This window comes from Etheostoma spectabile, chromosome 24 (genome assembly GCF_008692095.1).
Source record: "Etheostoma spectabile isolate EspeVRDwgs_2016 chromosome 24, UIUC_Espe_1.0, whole genome shotgun sequence".
Classification (NCBI taxonomy): Eukaryota; Metazoa; Chordata; class Actinopteri; order Perciformes; family Percidae; genus Etheostoma; species Etheostoma spectabile.
This window is the reverse complement of record NC_045756.1, coordinates 7319896-7338325: the sequence shown is the minus strand read 5'-3', so window position 1 is coordinate 7338325 and position 18430 is coordinate 7319896. Positions and strand designations below refer to the sequence as shown.

The following is an 18430-nucleotide window of genomic DNA, read 5'->3' as shown; positions in this document are numbered from 1 at the left end:
TTTTTGGTCACTTTTTCCAATGTTTTGGTCGATTATTTTCTGCGCTTTTTGAGACATTTTTGTTGTTTTTTTCCCACATTTTTGTTACTTTTCTCAACGTTCTTCTAAAAAAAAAAGAACTCTTCAAATGCCATAAAATTAAATAAACACCCAAATTAAATAAATCTAGTGAAGTGATCATTTATATTACTCGTAAAGAACCTTGTACGGAACCATTCACGTTATTTTTTTTTGACATTTTATTTGAAAGAAACACAAATTTCTGATACAGAAACCTTTTGAAAATGGGTCAAATTTGACCCGGGGACAACAGGAGGGTTAATGAGAACTGGCCCAAATGGAGCTGAGTCTTCCCGCAGGCTTTCTACACCCCGCTAGAATGGCTTGAAACAAGGTAACCACGGTAACCAAGTTACATTGTCCATGGTAGAACTCCAGACATTACCACAAAGTCATGAAATGCGTGCGGCACGGCACCTTTAAAGCTTAATACCTCTGGTTGGCAGCGGCAAGGAGACACCCGCGAACTAAAGCTTTCCCTTTTGTCTTTAGACGTCCTCTCCCAGCACCAGTGTCCCACGATACATTCTAGGACAGAGTACACACACACAAGCCTGGAACCCAATCCAATTTGGCGTTGATATGAATCGTAGCGGAGAGCCTGCTGTGAGCCGGTCGCCCCCCCGTCTGCCTCCTGACCCGCTACTAACCTTCCTCCCAGAGACGACCCAATGTGGAAGCGCTGCTCAGAACACCAGCCCTTTCCTGGCTGGTGTTCTAGCACAAATACACATTAAACTGTCGACATTGCAGTGGTGTTATGGCAGCATATTAACCTATGGAAAATAGGGCTGGGTACCCAATTCTTTACTTTTTAGGCACCGGCCGAATTGCCTCCTTAGTATCGAGTAGTCAAAAAAATGCCTCGTCCTTCCACCAAATCAACCAAAATCCAGTCTCTAACTCATCAGTGTCAGTGAGCCAATCAGCATGCAGCGTGCTTCTACCGAGATCTAAAAATGTCTGTGATTGGCTGTCTAACGGCACGCATCATAGAGACACAGAGAGCTCAGGTAGTCGGAGCCGGAAAAATAAATACAAAGATTAATGATGTAATTTCTATTTGTTAAATTGAATTTTTTTATAAAATCAGTATCGGAAAAGGAGGCGAGCGCTGTTGTTTTTTTGACGCTACCCAGCCCTACATGGAAAGTCTTCCCCACAGGTCATCATACTGAACTAAGGTCAATTATTACTCTCTGCTTCTCCTTGCAGTCTAAAGACGCCACCCCCCCCCCCATTCCTCTGCTTCAGTTCCCCTTTCCATGTTCCCACCACTGCAGGGCCTCGAGTTATGTGTCTCACATTTCTGTCTTGTGTGTTTTTTTATATTTTTTATTTATTTATTTTCACATTTCCTGCAGGAGAAGGAAGGCAGGCATCCTGCCCAGCCTGGAGGACCTGCTCTTCTACACCATCGCGGAGGGCCAGGAGAAAATCCCAGCGCACAAGTTCACAACGGTGAGTCCTCGGATTTACGTACGGTGCAATATGACATCCTGAATAAATGGGGAAAATCCCAAAAAGCACAATAGGGTCTCTTTAACAGCAGTGAATTGTTTTTGTATCTGGTTGAATTATGAGCAGGATCGTAGATTTATTGATTTTCTGCCAGGGTGTCTTAATCCCTTGTCTCCCCCCCCCCCACTCCTCTCTGTGCAGGCTCTCAAAGCCACGGGGCTACGTACGGGAGACCCTCGGCTGAAAGAATGCATGGAGATGCTGAAGGTCACGGTGAAGACGACGTCCGATGGAGCACTGGACCGACACCTCTTTAAAAAGTAGGTTTTGTCTCCCCCCCCCCACCCCCACCCCTTCTATATTTTGCACTACTGCCTTGGAAACGGCAGCACAGTTCACTTTATGGATACATTGCAGGTGTTTTTTGCGACGCTATCAAAGTAATCCAAATGTACTATTACGGCAGTTATTGGCTAATTAACCCTTTGAACTCTGTTTAATGTGATGTCTTGATGTTCTCAGAGTCTCTTTAAATGCTTCATCCTAAAATGAATACATCCTAAGCTACAAGATAACCCATTAAATCATAAATAAATTAATACTTGCCCCTTATGTGGGACTATCTCTAGTGGCTGTAATTCTGCACCAAGGCTGAATTTTGGGAAAGAGACTTCAGATACAGTATTAGGGACCACTAAGGTCTATATAAAGAGACTTCAGATCAGTTAGGGACCACAAGGTCTATATAAAGAGACTTCAGATACAGTATTAGGGACCACAAAGGTCTATATAAAAGAGATTCTGGTACAGATTAGGGGACCACTAAGGTATATAAAGAGACTTCAGATACAGTATTAGGGACCACTAAGGCTACATAAAAGAGACTTCAGATACAGTATTAGGGACCACTAAGGTCTATATAAAGAGACTCAGTACAGTATTAGGGACCATAAGGTCTATATAAAGAGACTTCAGATACAGTATTAGGGACACAAAGGTTATATAAAAGAGACTTCAGATACAGTATTAGGGACCACAAAGGTCTATATAAAAGAGACCTTCGGGTACAGTATAGGGGACACTAAGGTCTATATAAAGAGACTCAGATACGTATTAGGGACCACTAAGGCCTACATAAAAGAGCTTCAGATTACAGTATTAGGGGACCACTAAGGTTCATAAAAGAGACTTCAGAGAGTATTAGGGGACCACTAAGGTCTATATAAAAGAGACTTCCGAACAGTATTAGGGACCACTAAGGTCTAATAAAAGAGACTTCAGATGACAGTATTAGGGACCACTAAGGTCATATAAATAGACTTCAGATACAGTATTAGGGACCACTAAGGTCTATATAAAAGCATCGAAAGAGCACCATGTCATGAGACCTTTAAAAGTGATATCCTGCTTGCTGTTCCACCTTTTTTTTTAATCAGCAACAATCACTGGTTCCATCACAGTCTATCATGGGAGTCGTTCATGCTGGTCAGAGTCCTATGCCCTTCCCCCGAGCAGAAATGGGTCACCGCATGTCATTAAATTATTCATCACCCTACAGTTTGCACATCATCGGCATCTTGTTAAGGTTTTGCATCCAGTTGGATTCATACAGGAGCAAGACCACTGGGGGAGGACACTTAATATATATTATTTACTGTTATAAGTTAAGCTTTAAGAAAACTCCATGAAGCATTCAAATATGAAACCTTCTGCAGACCATGACACCAAATACACAGTTTGGGACGTGCATCAGAAAATATAAAAATGTCAATTTCTGTTTTGTTAACAGAAAGTATGCACTTGTTCAGGGATCGGATGAGAGTTGGAAGGGTCATTTTGGTTTCTATTTCCCCAGGCATCTGTGTCTAATAGACTGATGTGAACAAAAACCTTTGAAATTTTTCCTTTCCTGGTCTTAACTACTCAAAGCTCTTTAACATAGTACAGAAACCATTCAACATTCACACACCGCTCTACCACAACTGGTCAAGTGAAAAAAAAAAACTTTAACCGATTTGCGATGCATCGTTACATTCCTAGTTGCCCCGTAAGCTTGTGAACTGTAACCAAAACAAGGATGGGTGTAGAATAAAATAACATTAACACCCACGCCCTGGTATTACAGCCCCCATGGGAAACACTGCCGAGACAGAACAGGGTGACAGCTTGGGTGAAAGTTTGGACAAATGAGAGCTGACCGGGGACCCCGGCGCCGCCACCCCTGGCTTGAATCTGTCACATCCGCTCCTCCCCGGGCTTATTTATAGAGCTCGGCCTCACAGAGCCAAGCACGTGAGTGGGCGGGCGGAGTGTGTGTAAGCGTGTGTTTCCTCTGCAGGGATCCCATGCTACAGGGATTAGACGGCACACGGCAGAGAGATAGCTGAGACACAAATCTCTCCGAGGCACAGCTACTACCACACCGCCGTCATTCTATGGAGACATAATCTAGAAAGCCCTGACCTGTGCTGTACAAATGGTTCATATGTGTGTGTATTATTTTCTGCTGTTTATTATTACACGGCCAACTGGGACTGCAAAATAAAATCAAATCATTTCCAGCAAAACAAAAAACAAAATATATATTGTGCAGCCCTGGCACTGATCCAGAAAAGCGTACCGGTTCCCAAAAGACACCACTACTAGTTAAGTGTTTAATCCAGCAGCAGATGTCTCACAGTGGCAGCTGGTGTGTGAAGAGCTGGAGCAGATGAGCTCGCAAGATTTATGACACAGAGGAGTCTGAAGCCAGTGTGATGATTCGTTTTATCAGATGCGTTTTAGAACCGAAACTTCAGAGTAACTTCCTGTCTCTGTGTCCCGTGGGATTATCCCCTGCCACGCCTCCCTAGCTGCAGGTCCTGGGTGTAACGATTCCAGTAAGAATAAGTGAACAACACTTTTATTGAAAGTAACATCAAAATTTGACCCAATATATAAAACGCAATATTAAATATATTATTCTTCATTTCAGGTCTGTAACAATCAAATGTAGCAGATTTTGTTTTATACCAATTAACCAAATAATGTTAAAGGTCCCATAGCATGACAATGTCACTTTAGGAGGTTTTTTAACATTAATATGAGTCCCCCCAGCCTGCCTATGGCCCCCCAATGAAATGCTAGAAATGGCAAAATGTGTAAACCGAGCCCTGGGTATCCTGCTCTGCCTTTGAGAAAATGAAAGCTCAGATAGGCCAAGCTGGAATCTTGCTCCTTATGAGGTCATAAGGGGCAAGGTTACCTCCCATTTCTCTGCTTTGCCCGCCCAGAAAATTTGGCCCCCCCATAAGAGAGAGACCTCATGGCTTTCAAACGAGCAAAGTTGGTCAAGGCCACACCCCCAGCCAACACCTTGCCCCCCCCCCCTCCTCCTCAAAAGCTATGAACTCCATTATTTTCTCTGTATGCTTTGGCACTATCATTTGCAAATTTATGGTGTGCTAGTTGGGGTACCTTTTAAGCGTTCTTGTTTTGAATTGGATGTCTTGTTTTCAGGTGGCGTATCAAACCCGACGTGGAAAAGGTCTTCCGCAATGTACCCCCTCTTAAAATGTCTGTTGAACAAACACTGCAGATCGCAAATTTGATGTCCTTATCAGAAACTTTGAAGTTATTACACACCGCTGACATGATTAGCCTTTTCTGGATAGCACCGTGATAACGGCTAAATCAACTGTGTGGGAAATCTGAGCACTGAGGCGGAGAGTCATATGTATTTTTGGCTTCTATCGAGAATTGATCTGTGAGTTTTGTGATCTCTTGCACCACTACTGGCTTTGGGCTAACTGGGCTGTCTTGTCTCCTGTCCCAGGTGTGTCCAGAGCAACATCGTTCTGCTCACCCAGGCCTTCAGGAAGAAGTTTGTCATCCCAGACTTCCAGTCCTTCTGCGCCCACATGGACGAGCTCTACGTCAAAGCCAAAAACCTGTCTGGAGGGCAGGTGAGTGAGGGCTGTAGACAATGGTTACAAACTCGCGCATCACGACAGGTTTCCATCCACACGTTTTTATGTATATCAAATGAAAAATTACTCATGGAAATGACAGTTTGTGCCGGCTAAAGTTATAACGGCTATTTAAGATAGCAGAAACCTTAGAAAATGCTATAGTTTATCGGCATCATCATAGCGTTAATTTAATTGCATCATTATTGTCTTCTTATAGTTTGGTATGTCACAATCAGCTGGCACAGAAGCACTATTACAACTTGTGCCACATTGTTGCACAAGTTATGTTAGCTTGAATGTTGCGCAATTCAGTGCGAAAATGAATGAAAACACCTTAAAATGTCTCAAATCTTTTTCGATTCTTCAATTTGACAGCCAAACAGCACGTGACGTCATTACACACATAGTCTATGTCCTCGACGTTCCACTTCCGAGATTGCTCCAGTGCCACTGGAAATTCCGCCAGCATTTATTTTCTGTTTCCTTCTGCTTTCTTTGTGTTGGAATTTTAAAACTCTGTTGGATTTCTGAGGACTATGGTTACCTGGTCCTCAGATCTCTGCAGGGTAAATCCAGACAGCTAGCTGGACTATCTGTCCAATCGGAGTATTCTCATGCGGCTGCATGCGGAGCTTAGCGCGTGGATGGTCTGGCTATGACGCATTCTAATTGTATTCGCTTTTACGTCGTTGGAAGGAAACACACTTTCACCGCTTTAATTCACATGAATGTTTTTAGCAAAACTTCAGATTAGTGATGGCCAATTGAAGCTTTGTGAACCAGCGATCTTGGTTTTAAGAGAAAGGCCTAAGGCGTTGCAATTCAGTGTATTCTCAACACTTTGTTGAATAGAGAGCGCCATCTAGTGGGCTCTGAAAATAAAGACACTGGTTCACTGAGCTTCATTTGGCCATCACTACTAGTGGATGGAAACATAGCTGCTGCCGATACTTGGAACTATTGTGTGCCGTGTAAACCAGCCATGAAACCTGAATGTAAAAGCTGTGTGATGTCATGCTGTAGGTGGCCGACTACATTCCCCAGCTGGCCCGCTTCAGCCCAGACCTGTGGGCCGTCGCTCTGTGCACCGTCGACGGACAGAGGTAATATTCAAATGCTTATTATTCGTGCTGTTGTTTTTCACCTGTATGAAATATTCAATGTCCACATTAAACACGAACATTGTCCACATAACTCACTATACATGCAGTAATATAGAGATGTTGGAGGGATGGGGCTGCGACTGCTGAACAGGTGCCCTGAGCGGTTGAGGGGGGTTCGATGCCTTGCTCAAGAGCACCTTGGCAGTACCCAGCAGGAGAACTGGCATCTCCCCAGCTACCAGTCCACACTCTGTACTTTGGTCCGAATGTGGACTTGAACTGAGACCCTCCGGTTCCCAACCCAACTTCCTTCGGACTGAGATACTGCCACCCTTTTTTAAAAATATATTTACACACAAATATACACACACTCTTTTATACCCTTTATTGATCCTCTATGGGGAAACGACACCCTATGGGGATGAGTTTATACCTGTGAGTTAAGCGTTGAGTGTGTAACGAGGGCCAGCCAACTAATGCATAGATCAGACTGATACCAAAGATACCAAAGTAAACATTAAAAACAAAAATGCATACGCAACTAAGCCGTGCGTCTCTTTCTCAGGCACACCGTCGGAGACACCAAGGTTCCTTTCTGTCTCCAGTCCTGTGTGAAGCCGCTGAAATACGCCATCGCCGTTCACGACCACGGCACGGAGTACGTGCACCGCTTCATCGGCAAAGAGCCCAGCGGTCTGCGCTTCAACAAGCTCTTCCTCAACGAGGAAGGTGAGGAAGCAACCGCCCCATATACCCCATCTCACACACACTCACACGTAATTATACAGTTCTGTTCAAAATAATAGCAGTCCAACATCACTAAGCTCATAAATCCTATTTTTTGGTAGAAGTGATATTTCTACATGGTAAATAATTTACTAGTAAGTACATCACATACAGTACATTGAAAAAATAACTGCATTTATATACTGTGAATTGTATATAAGTGGAATATGAATAGCAACGCAGATTTCAGTGCCTCACTTCGGTGCTCTCTAATGCTCTGAAACCGAAGCTGGTGTTAGAAAGTGTCTGGGTTTCCTCTCTCTAACAGTGCAGATTATATTCCAACTGTTTATTTTTAGATGATTTTTTTTTAAACACTGTTTTGGCCTGTTGCATAAGAAGATTGAAACACAGAGGGGAGTATCGCTGCACAACATGGGGGAAATATGCAATATGCGATAACGTTGTTGAATAGGGCAAAATTTCAGTATTCTGCTAAAATACATGTACAACAAATTGCTTGTTAAATTCAAAACAAGGCAAAATGATTGTGGAACAGGTGCACCGGACCATCTTCGGTATGTGGAGTGTACTATTCTGTACAGTATGTTGTCATCTAGACCAATATTTTGCACTTTTGCTTGTTTAAATAGAAAATTTGATCGCGAAAACCCCCCAAAATTTATTCCCATAAACAAATTGAACATTGAGTTGAATCTAGAGCTGGGCAATATATCGATATTATATCACTATTGTGATATGTGACTAAATATCGTCTTAGATTTTGAATATTGTAATATCATAAAATGGCGTAAGTGTTTTCCTGGTTTTAAAAGCTGCATCACAGTAAAGTTGTCATGGTTTTGTGTTCTGTTTCCTCTTTTATTTTGAAGTCTGTCTTTTCTCCCTAGTCTTGTCTGGTTTCACTTCCTGTCTTGTGTTTTCCCGCCTTTTTTTGATTGTTCTGCCCAGCCCTGATGTGACATTTAGTCTTTAAGTTTCCCTTGTGTCTTGTCTTCATTGGCCTTTACCCACTTAGACATTATATCCACATAACTTATGGTTATTTATCAGATATCTCATTGTGTAAATATTTTCTGAAAGCACCAATCAACACTACAATATTGTGGTCAGTATCGAGGTATTTGGTCAAAAATATCGTGATTTTTGAAGTGACATTTTAAAGTGCAGTTTTCTACTCGTTTTCTTTCCACTGAGAAATAAAATCAGCGTGTCTTTTGGAATAAGTCGCGAGATATGATTATTAGGCCAGATAATATTGCGATAATGATTAAAAAAACAAAGAAAGCGGTGTATTTTGAAGCCCTTCTGGACCTCGTTATGTTGATGTTCAGTGAGAGGATCTGACCTCCGGCATTACATGTTCCTAAATGTCCTTTTTGTTTTACATAATACCTTTTTTTTTCTTCTCAAAGTTAATATGTATTCCAAGTTTGCCACTATCGCATATAATTACAAGGCAAAACCCCCCATCTTTAACTTTGATGTTTTTGTGTCTTCCCTTTTCTCTCCGTCAGATAAACCACACAACCCCATGGTTAACGCCGGCGCTATTGTCTGTACCTCCCTCATCAAGGTAAGCTGCATTTACACCATAACTCATTTATTATATATTCATTTTTAGAAAATGACCAGCTCAAATACACAAGTTTTCTTTTTTTGTGAGGATGCTGTGGGTGATTGAATGTAGGGGATTGAATCCTTGGAATCCTGGAAAAAAAACAATCTTTAAAAAAAAAAAAGTGGACTCCAGGTTGTGAGCGGTTTTATATTTTCATGTCAAAACTTTTGAATTTTTACGTGCAGCTACAAAGTCCCATGTCAAATAGAATTATGATCGTCCTGTTTCCGCCACATTAGCGTATAGGAGGAGATTAAGGTTAAAGATAATCACGGGGAAAGGGGATTTGGTTAAAAGCAGCAATCTCGCAGATAGTGTGTGTGTGTGTGTGTGTGTGTGTGTGTGTGTGTGTGTCTGTGTGCGCAGTTTTTTTGCAGTCCTCTTGAATGGAGTCATTTACAGGGACTACACATTATAGATGCAGTTAAATACATATACAAATTCATGGGGTTGGGCATGCATCAGGTCTTTATAATATCTCACACACACCACACACACACACACACACACACACACACACACACACACAACACACACACACACCGCACAGTTTACAGAGATGAGGCAGCTTTGATCAGAGGAACTGCTCTTCTGATTGTTTCATTAAATGTCCTCCTGACCCTAGACACACAAGAGCACCACCTGCTGATTTTTTTTATTAAAAATGTAAAAAAAAAAAAAACTAGTGCAAAAGTTGATCTACCATCTCTTCACATTGGTCATTTTGCTTTTAGATCTACATGACTATTAGGGCTGGGCGATAGGGAGAAAACCAGATATCACAATATTCTTGACCAAATATCTCTATCGATATTGCTGCAATATTCTAGGGTAGCAATTAGTGCTATTAATAAACTAATATCCTATTAGGATATATCTTCACACTTAGATTTTTGATAAATAATCATGAGTAAGGAAAAGATATAAAATAGAACAGCTAGAACAGTCTGAGTTCAGAAAATGGCAGTAAAGACAACACTTGTGATATTACGATATTGCAATATCCAAAATCTAAGACGATGTCTAGTCTCCTATCACAATATTATAATATCCAAAATCTGAGACAATATCTAGTCTCATATCACGATATTATAATATCCAAAATCTGAGACAATATCTAGTCTCATATCACAATATTATAATATCCAAAATCTGAGACGATATCTAGTCTCATATCACAATATTATGATATCCAAAATCTAAGAGGATATCTAGTCTCATATCACGATATTATGATATTCAAAATCTAAAATGATATCTAGTCTCATATCACAATATTATAATATCCAAAATCTAAGACGATGTCTAGTCTCCTATCACAATATTATAATATCCAAAATCTGAGACAATATCTAGTCTCATATCACGATATTATAATATCCAAAATCTGAGACAATATCTAGTCTCATATCACAATATTATAATATCCAAAATCTGAGACGATATCTAGTCTCATATCACAATATTATAATATCCAAAATCTGAGACGATATCTAGTTCTCATACACTATTATGATATCCAAAATCTAAGAGGATATCTAGTCTCATATCACGATATTATGATATTCAAAATCTAAAATGATATCTAGTCTCATATCACAATATTATAATATCCAAAATCTAAGACGATGTCTAGTCTCCTATCACAATATTATAATATCCAAAATCTGAGACAATATCTAGTCTCATATCACAATATTATAATATCCAAAATCTAAAATGATATCTAGTCTCATATCACAATATTATAATATCCAAAATCTGAGACGATATCTAGTCTCATATCACAATATTATAATATCCAATATCTGATACGATATCTAGTCTCATATCACAATATTATAATATCCAAAACCAGCAGTCTGGTATGTTCAGGAAATGACATCACTTTACTGTAATGCAGCCTTTAAAACCAAGAAAAGACACTTATGTCATGTTACGATATCTAGTCTCATATCACAATAATTTCAATATATTGCCCAGCTATATATCCATTACTGTGAAAGGACATGCAGCAATGGTCGCAGCCGAGTTGAACCCTGGCCTTGCTGTGTCGAGGAGTAACTCTCTCTCTCTCTCGCTCTCTCTCTCTCTCTCTCTCTCTCCTCCTCTCTCTCTCTCTCTCTCTCTCTCTTCTCTCTCTCTCCTCTCTCTCTCTCTCTCTCTATATTATATATATAATATATAAGATAGATATATATATATATGAGATATGTATTATGTGTGTGTTCACACTACCGGTCAAAGTTTGGGTCACTTACAATTTCCATGCCAATCCATTATAGACATAATACCAGCTGATCTGAGTGGGGGGGCTGATCTTTAATGCAATTCTACATTGCCCATTATCAGACCATTCATCCAATGTTCCAGAGGCACATTCTGTTTACTAATCTGATATCATTTTAAAAAAACTAACTGAGAAAACACTGGAGAACCCTTTTGCAATTATGTAAGCACATAATGTAATTTGAAAACTGCTGACCGGGTTAAAAAAACCAATGCAACTGACCTCAGCTGGTATTCTGTCTATAATGGAGTGCAATGGAAATTTCTAAGTGACCCCAAACTTTTGACCGGTAGTGTATGTATGTATATGTGTGTGTGTGTGTGTGTGCGCCCGCTCTACCAACTGATCAACCCGGGCGCCCAAACATGCTGATTTTTACACTGTGACTGTGTTTGTGTTCCAGCAAGGGGCCAGCAACGCTGAGAAATTTGACTATGTGAGTACCACTGTGTTGTTGGGAGTTGTCTTTCTTCCTAATGAAGTGCAAAACTGTTCCTTTTAAAAGTCAAAATGGACAATTGAAATCCTAATTGTAAAAACGTGACCTAAGCTATGAAGAAATTATTTTTAGAAGCTGCCGATTTCATTTTCTGTTGCTCAAGGTGACCGTCAACAGCAGTAACGTTACCTAGGTGACAACGGCACGCAGTTCCTTTTTAGCAGGCATTGGATGTCTTACCAGGATATAACGTGTCCCTTCTTTCACTCAAAGAGCATTTGTAATAGAATACAAGCCTAACCAGTCTGTCCAGAAAAATGCAAGTTTTTTTTGTGATTATTGCGGGCAAAACTCCTTGATTATTCGGCACCTTTTCTTAAACAATGCAATGGAACATGCAAGATATTTATGCAATTTTATGCAATGAAATTGCGGGAACTTGCAAAAACTGCAGTTTGATGAAAAAGAGACTTTCTTGTCGCGTAATTACGTCACTTCATAACGCATTAATCCTTGATAAAGGCAGACACTCTTTCTGTTTTTATACTTTTCACAATAAAAGACCTGGACATATGCTACACTGTTTTCCAGAGGGAATTAAATTCACAGAGCATTCCGCTTAGTGTTAGCTTTTCCTGCTTAGGGGGAAGGGGGACACGGTACACCTGCTGGTGGTTTTGAGGAGCTGCAGCATTCATATGTGCTCTAACTGCAGACTCTAGCTGCTGTACATTCACTTGATACCTCGAGCCCCCCAGTGGCCAAACGAGAAATCAGTAAGCATTGTGTTGCAGCAAAAAGTCATTTTGATATTTTAAGAGGGGAATACTTTCTTTTTTTTGTTTATTAGCAGAGCATTCCCCGTTAATCTGCTGCTCTGCTCTGCAGGTCATGAACTTCATGAACAAACTGGCGGGAAACGAGTACGTGGGCTTCAGCAACGCCACGTGAGTACACAACCACAACCACAGCACTACAGTCATATATATATATACTGAACCGTGTTATTGATTTATCATATATGATGACTGTTGGCCCGATGTACCGGAGAAAGTACAATGCCACATTGGGCGAGTACAACAACCCATTGGGCAAGTACAACAACCCATTGGGCGTCAAGTAACTGGACATCACCATTGAGCATTGAAATACCAAACCCTGGGTTGTGGCTGTGGCGAGTACAACAACCCATTGAGCGAGTACACAACCCATTGGGCATACAACAACCCATTGGGCAAGTCAGCAAAACAACCATTTGGGCATACAACCAACGCCATTGAGAGCATGCTAAAAACAAACCCATTGGCAAGTCCACAACGCCTTGCGCGAGTACAATAACCCAGTATGGTCAAGTAAACAACCCTGGGCGGTACAAAACACCCCATTGGGCAAGTACAAACAACCATGAGCAAATGTACAACAGCCCGTTGAGCGAGTACATGCAAGCCGCATTGAGCGAGTATCAACAACCCATTGGTGGACGAGTACAACAAGCCCGTTGTTTACGAGTGACAGCACATACCCATTGGGGCGAGTACAACACCCATTTTGATCGCATGATACACCCTAACCCATTGGGCAATTCAAACAACCCTGGTCGAGTACATAAACCATTGGGCAAGTACAAGACAATTCCCTTTGGGCTCGTTACACAACCCATTGGGCAATTACACACCCCTTGGCGGTACAACAACCCATTGATCACTGTACCAACCCATTGGCAGGTACACAACCCATTGGGCGAGTACCACAACCCATTGAGCATGTACAACACCCATGGGCAAGTACAACAACCCATTGGGGGAGTACCAATAACACCATTGGGGCAAGTAACAACACCCTTGGGCGATGTACAACCGACTCTCGTTGGGCAAGTATCAACACCCATTGGGCGAGTACAGACAACCCATTGCGCATGTACAACACCCATGGGGCCAGTACAAAACAACCCATGGGCGAGTACAATACCCATGGGGCCTACAAGTAACCAAAAAACCCATTGTGCGAGGTACAACCCAAGCCCATTGAGCGAGTACAACAACCATTGGGCGAGTACAGCACTGGCAAACAACCCCATTGGTCAGATTCACAACACCTATTGACGAGTACAACACTAGGGACGATGTCCTGCTCACCATTGAGCGAGTACAACAAACACACCTTGGCGAGTACATAGCCACCCATTGGGCGAGTACACACCCATTGTAGACGGGAATAACAAACACCTTGGCGAGTACACAACCCTTTGGGCATGTACAACAACCTTGGGCGAGTACAGGACAGCCATTGACAGTTATCGGTTCTGCAAAAAAAAATTGTGGGGTTTTGTTTGCCCACGTCGGAGAATGCTTGTTGAATTAATATGAATGTCACAGCTGTTGGCTGATCAAGAAATGAATAGGCGCTTGATGCTATAGCAATTTTTACGCTCATGTTTTTAACCTTTTTTCCAGAGCTTTTCCAATTCTTTTTTGAGCTTTTGTTTCTCAAAGTTTGGCATTTTTTTACATAAAAAAAAAAAAAAAACCTTATTGACGTTTTTTTAATGCTTTGCTTTTTTACGTATTTCCGATGCTTTTTCAATGCTTTTTTCCAAAGTTTGAGTCATGCTGTTTCCCTGTCTGTGTGTCCAGTTTCCAGTCGGAGCGAGAGTCTGGAGACAGAAACTTTGCCATCGGATACTACCTGAAGGAGAAGAAGGTAAGAGAGAAACCTCCTCATATTCTCACTCACATAAGTCCCAATCGCATTTATTCAGAGCCAGTTCTAAACAAGTTGGTGCCCTATGCAAGATGTCGTCCATTTGTCTCCTTTTTGACATTTTTTTTCCTTAGTTTTTGTAGTTTTCTTTGGCCTTTTTTGACATGTTTTTTATTTCATAGTTTCCGTTGCTTTTCTTGATGTTTTCTTCATCTTTTTTGGTCTTTTTTTGTCATTTTTCCCCAGTGATTTAGGCACTTTTATATCGCTTCTCTCTATGTTTATGACACTTATATTTTTGACACTTTCTTTTAATGTTAATGCTTTTTTCAAAGGTTGACACCTTTGACGTTTTTTTAACGCTTTTTTTTTCAACATGCATGTCAATTTTGGGGGCGTTTTTGTCACTTTCATGACGTTGTTTTTTTATTTTTTATGATTTTGTTTAAAAGTAGCTGTTTCTTTTCTTTTGGCCGTGCGTCTGTACCGCAGCCCAGCTCACGTGACCCGAGAGCTGACCGTAAACCCCTATTGAGACGCAGATTCTGAACGCCCTGTATACATGTCCAAAGAATTCTTCTATATGTCCCACATGTCTTGATCGGAATATCCAACCATAATATGCTGTTTACATGGCCTGAATCTAATTGGGAATGTCATGGTTTGAATAATAGTGGAATATTAGTGTGCATGCAAACATACTGAATGTTGTTGTTCTCTCAGTGTTTTCCAGAGGGGACAGACATGACGTCCATCCTCGACTTCTACTTCCAGGTAAACAGAGTTTAGAAGGGGGGGGGGGGGGGGGGGGGGGGAGATATGTTCAGGTTGCAAATTGTATGTTTCCAAAAAAACTTTTGTACCTTGCCAGTTGTGCTCCATTGAGGTGACCTGCGAGAGCGCCAGCGTCATGGCGGCGACTCTGGCCAACGGCGGCTTCTGTCCAATCACAGGAGAGCGCGTGCTGAGCCCCGAGTCGGTGCGAGACACTCTGAGTCTGATGCATTCCTGCGGCATGTACGACTTCTCCGGACAGTTCGCTTTCCATGTCAGTGTCTCATTCGTCGAACGTTCCCCCCCAGCCCCTTTTTGGTTAAAAAATGTGTTTTCAACACATCGTCCTCGTCCCTCCCTCTGTTTCAGGTCGGCCTGCCGGCTAAATCTGGTGTCGCCGGTGGCATTCTGCTGGTTGTTCCCAACGTGATGGGCATCATGTGTTGGTCTCCACCGCTCGACAAGCTGGGCAACAGCGTCAGAGGCATCCAGTTCTGCACGGTAAGGGTTAGGTTGGGGTGAAAGCGCTAGAAGGGGCACTGGGGGACCACTTAAAAAGCCAGGTTTGGTTATCTTAAAAGCCATATAAAAAAGGACCCAGATATTATGATGTTTGTAGGTATGATATGATACCACACCACTTCTTTAAACATGCTACAATCTAACTTTGCTCTAAGGACACACTACTATCTTTTTTTGTGTTTTTGTACTATGTGTACACACATACTGATGATGTCACATGTCCATGGGCCTATGTGTATGTATGTTGAGTATAAGCTATTGGACACCTCAATTTGCTTCTGGATAAATACAGTGTCCGTCTGTCTCTCTCTCTAAATAAATATACCCCCGTGTCAAAATACAAAAATCTATTCAAATGTTTAAATACATTTTTATTTGACATAAAAAAAAAAAAAAACTAAAAATAATTATTGCATTACTTCCCATTGTGGCTAAAAACAGGTTAATAAAATAATTGCCAATAATAAGAATAATTGCCAATAATAAGATAAAAAGTGCTTTAAACAAAATTAAAGGGGCTTAAAACAATAAATGATAAAAAAAATAATAATATAAACAATAACACCAGTTAAACAATTTAAAACAGATTATGGACTAAAAAAAACTGTTGTGTATAAAACCGAAGGTATGTGTGGTATTGTTAGTTTCGAGGCAAGCAATTCAATATGTAATAATAATAATAATAATAATAAATAATAAATATTAAGGATATAAAACAAGACATTCAATAAAAATGATTGAAATCAGATAAGTCTGAATAAAAATGTGTAAAATACAAACAAGGCATTTTTTAGAATGTTTATTCAAAAAAACAATAAAATGTGACTTAAGAGAGGAATAAATTATACATCCCTCTGTATGGATAAGGTGCTAAAGAATGCATGATATAAAAAATATATTAAAAACAAATATCAAGACATGAAAACTATTAATTTCAAAGTTAGTAATACACATAAATACCAAGCAAAGCAATAAAAAATGACATAAAATCAAAAGAAAAGTGGATAAGAGAAAAAAGAGAGGGTTAGGGTTACTAATTTGGAAAAAGTTATTTTTATGAATAGCCTAACATGTCCCTTGTTTTGTTTTTTATGATAACCTTTCCTTTCTCTCTTTTCGTTCCTTTCTTCTGTCCCTTTTTCATAGACTATATTTTTCATTTTCTATATGCCACCTTTCATTAAATTATTTTTGCCAAGGCTCCTTTTTTACCTAATTTGTTGTGTGTGCTAAATAAAATAAAATCTGAAACTGGATGTGTTCTTTCAGGACCTGGTTTCCCTCTGTAACTTCCACAACTATGACAACCTGAGACACTTTGCCAAGAAACTGGATCCTCGCAGGGAGGGGGGAGACCAGAGGGTGAGTCCCAGCAACAGGCTCCTTTTTTCAGCTTCTCTCCATCCTCCTCTTCCTAAAAATCTTTACACTTGCACACAACTGTGTTACATACCCACTTGTTCACCTACTACTGTCACTTTTCTCTTATCATTTCTTGAAACCTTTTCTCATAGACTTACATAATAATAATAATAATAATAATAATAATTTTGACTTATATAGCGCCTTTCACAAACCCAAGGACGCTTAACAAACAAAGGGGGGGGTTTAAGAAGTGGCCAGGAGAGATTAAATTCCATAAGCCTCAGTGAAGAGGTATGTTTTAAGCTGGGTTTTAAAGGTTATAATAGAGGAGGCAGAGCGAATAGCAATAGGAAGCTGGTTCCAGAGCGATGGTGCACTGACACAGAAGGCTCTGTCACCAAATGTCCGGAGCCTGGATTTTGGGACAACAAGCAAGTCCTTGTCAGAGGACCGCAGAGACCGTGACTGAGTGTATGGGCGGAGCAGATCTCTTAGGTACTGAGGTGCAAGTCCATGGAGAGATTTGTATGTCAGTACGATAATTTTATATTTGATCCGGGACTTAATTGGCAGCCAGTGTAGCTTCTTCAGGATGGGAGTGATGTGAAAGTCCAGGTTTGGGGTGAGTGAATCTAGCCGCAGAGTTCTGGAGTACTGAGTCTGTCAGTGATTTGCTAGGCAGACCCAAAAGGATACCGTTTGCAGTAATCAAGACGGAGGTGATGAAGAGGAAGAGGTCTCAGCTACAGATTGGAAAGCCACTGTCGGAGTCTGGAGATGTTCTTGAGATGGTAAAAGGCAGTTTTAGTAGTGTTTTGGATGTGCTGTTGGAAGGAAAGGATGGAGTCCATGATGACGCCCAGGTTGCGTACTTGAGGGGATGCAGAGATTGAGCAGCCATCACATCCAATAGAGTGATGTCACCAACCTTTTTGAGAAGTGACTGAGGGGCAAACAACATGAGTTCTGTTGTCGTTATTTAGTTTGAGGAGGTTACTGTCCATCCAGTTCTTGATGTCCTTAGGCAGTGATGAGTGGCACTGGGGAAGGGGAGTAGATGGCTTAGTGTGATGTAGAGCTGGGTATCATCCGCGTAGCAGTGGAAGAGGAGTCATGTTCCGGATGATCATCCCAAGGGGTAGCATGTAGATATTGAATAGTAGCGGGCCAAGCACCGATCCTTGAGGCACTCCATGTGAGACTGGCGCCAATTCAGAGCGGGTGCACATAGCTATAGAGACATCTGTCAGTCAGTGGGTCATTTTTAGAGAGTCACAAACCCCCGCCAAATGACTCTTTTTATTCGGTGCGATAACATTTGGAAAGTCTAGAAGAGCTGCGCAATTCAATTCAATTTTATTTATAGTATCAATTCATAACAAGAGTTATCTCAAGACA

At 40.9% G+C, this 18430-nt stretch overlaps 2 protein-coding genes across 3 annotated transcripts in view; one reads left to right on the top strand and one right to left on the bottom strand.

Annotated features, from left to right (window-relative positions):
* Positions 1 to 18430, top strand: part of glsa (glutaminase a) — a 39396-nt gene that overhangs the window by 15260 nt on the left and 5706 nt on the right. Inside the window, exons 2-14 of one of the 2 annotated variants that reach the window (XM_032506515.1) lie at positions 1431 to 1521; positions 1723 to 1841; positions 5336 to 5465; positions 6495 to 6574; positions 7140 to 7303; positions 8839 to 8897; positions 11636 to 11668; positions 12560 to 12618; positions 14305 to 14371; positions 15095 to 15145; positions 15243 to 15419; positions 15515 to 15646; positions 16937 to 17029. In XM_032506515.1, coding sequence (XP_032362406.1) covers positions 1431 to 1521; positions 1723 to 1841; positions 5336 to 5465; positions 6495 to 6574; positions 7140 to 7303; positions 8839 to 8897; positions 11636 to 11668; positions 12560 to 12618; positions 14305 to 14371; positions 15095 to 15145; positions 15243 to 15419; positions 15515 to 15646; positions 16937 to 17029 — 1255 coding nt within the window. Of the gene's footprint in view, positions 1 to 1424; positions 1522 to 1722; positions 1842 to 5335; positions 5466 to 6494; positions 6575 to 7139; positions 7304 to 8838; positions 8898 to 11635; positions 11669 to 12559; positions 12619 to 14304; positions 14372 to 15094; positions 15146 to 15242; positions 15420 to 15514; positions 15647 to 16936; positions 17030 to 18430 lie in introns of both variants that reach the window. The other variant, XM_032506514.1, reaches the window with a different exon arrangement.
* Positions 17084 to 18430, bottom strand: part of stat1a (signal transducer and activator of transcription 1a) — a 45222-nt gene continuing 43875 nt past the window's right edge. The window contains exon 26 of the transcript XR_004327941.1: positions 17084 to 17096. The gene's annotated coding sequence lies outside the window, so the exon portion shown is untranslated. The remainder of the gene's footprint in view (positions 17097 to 18430) is intronic.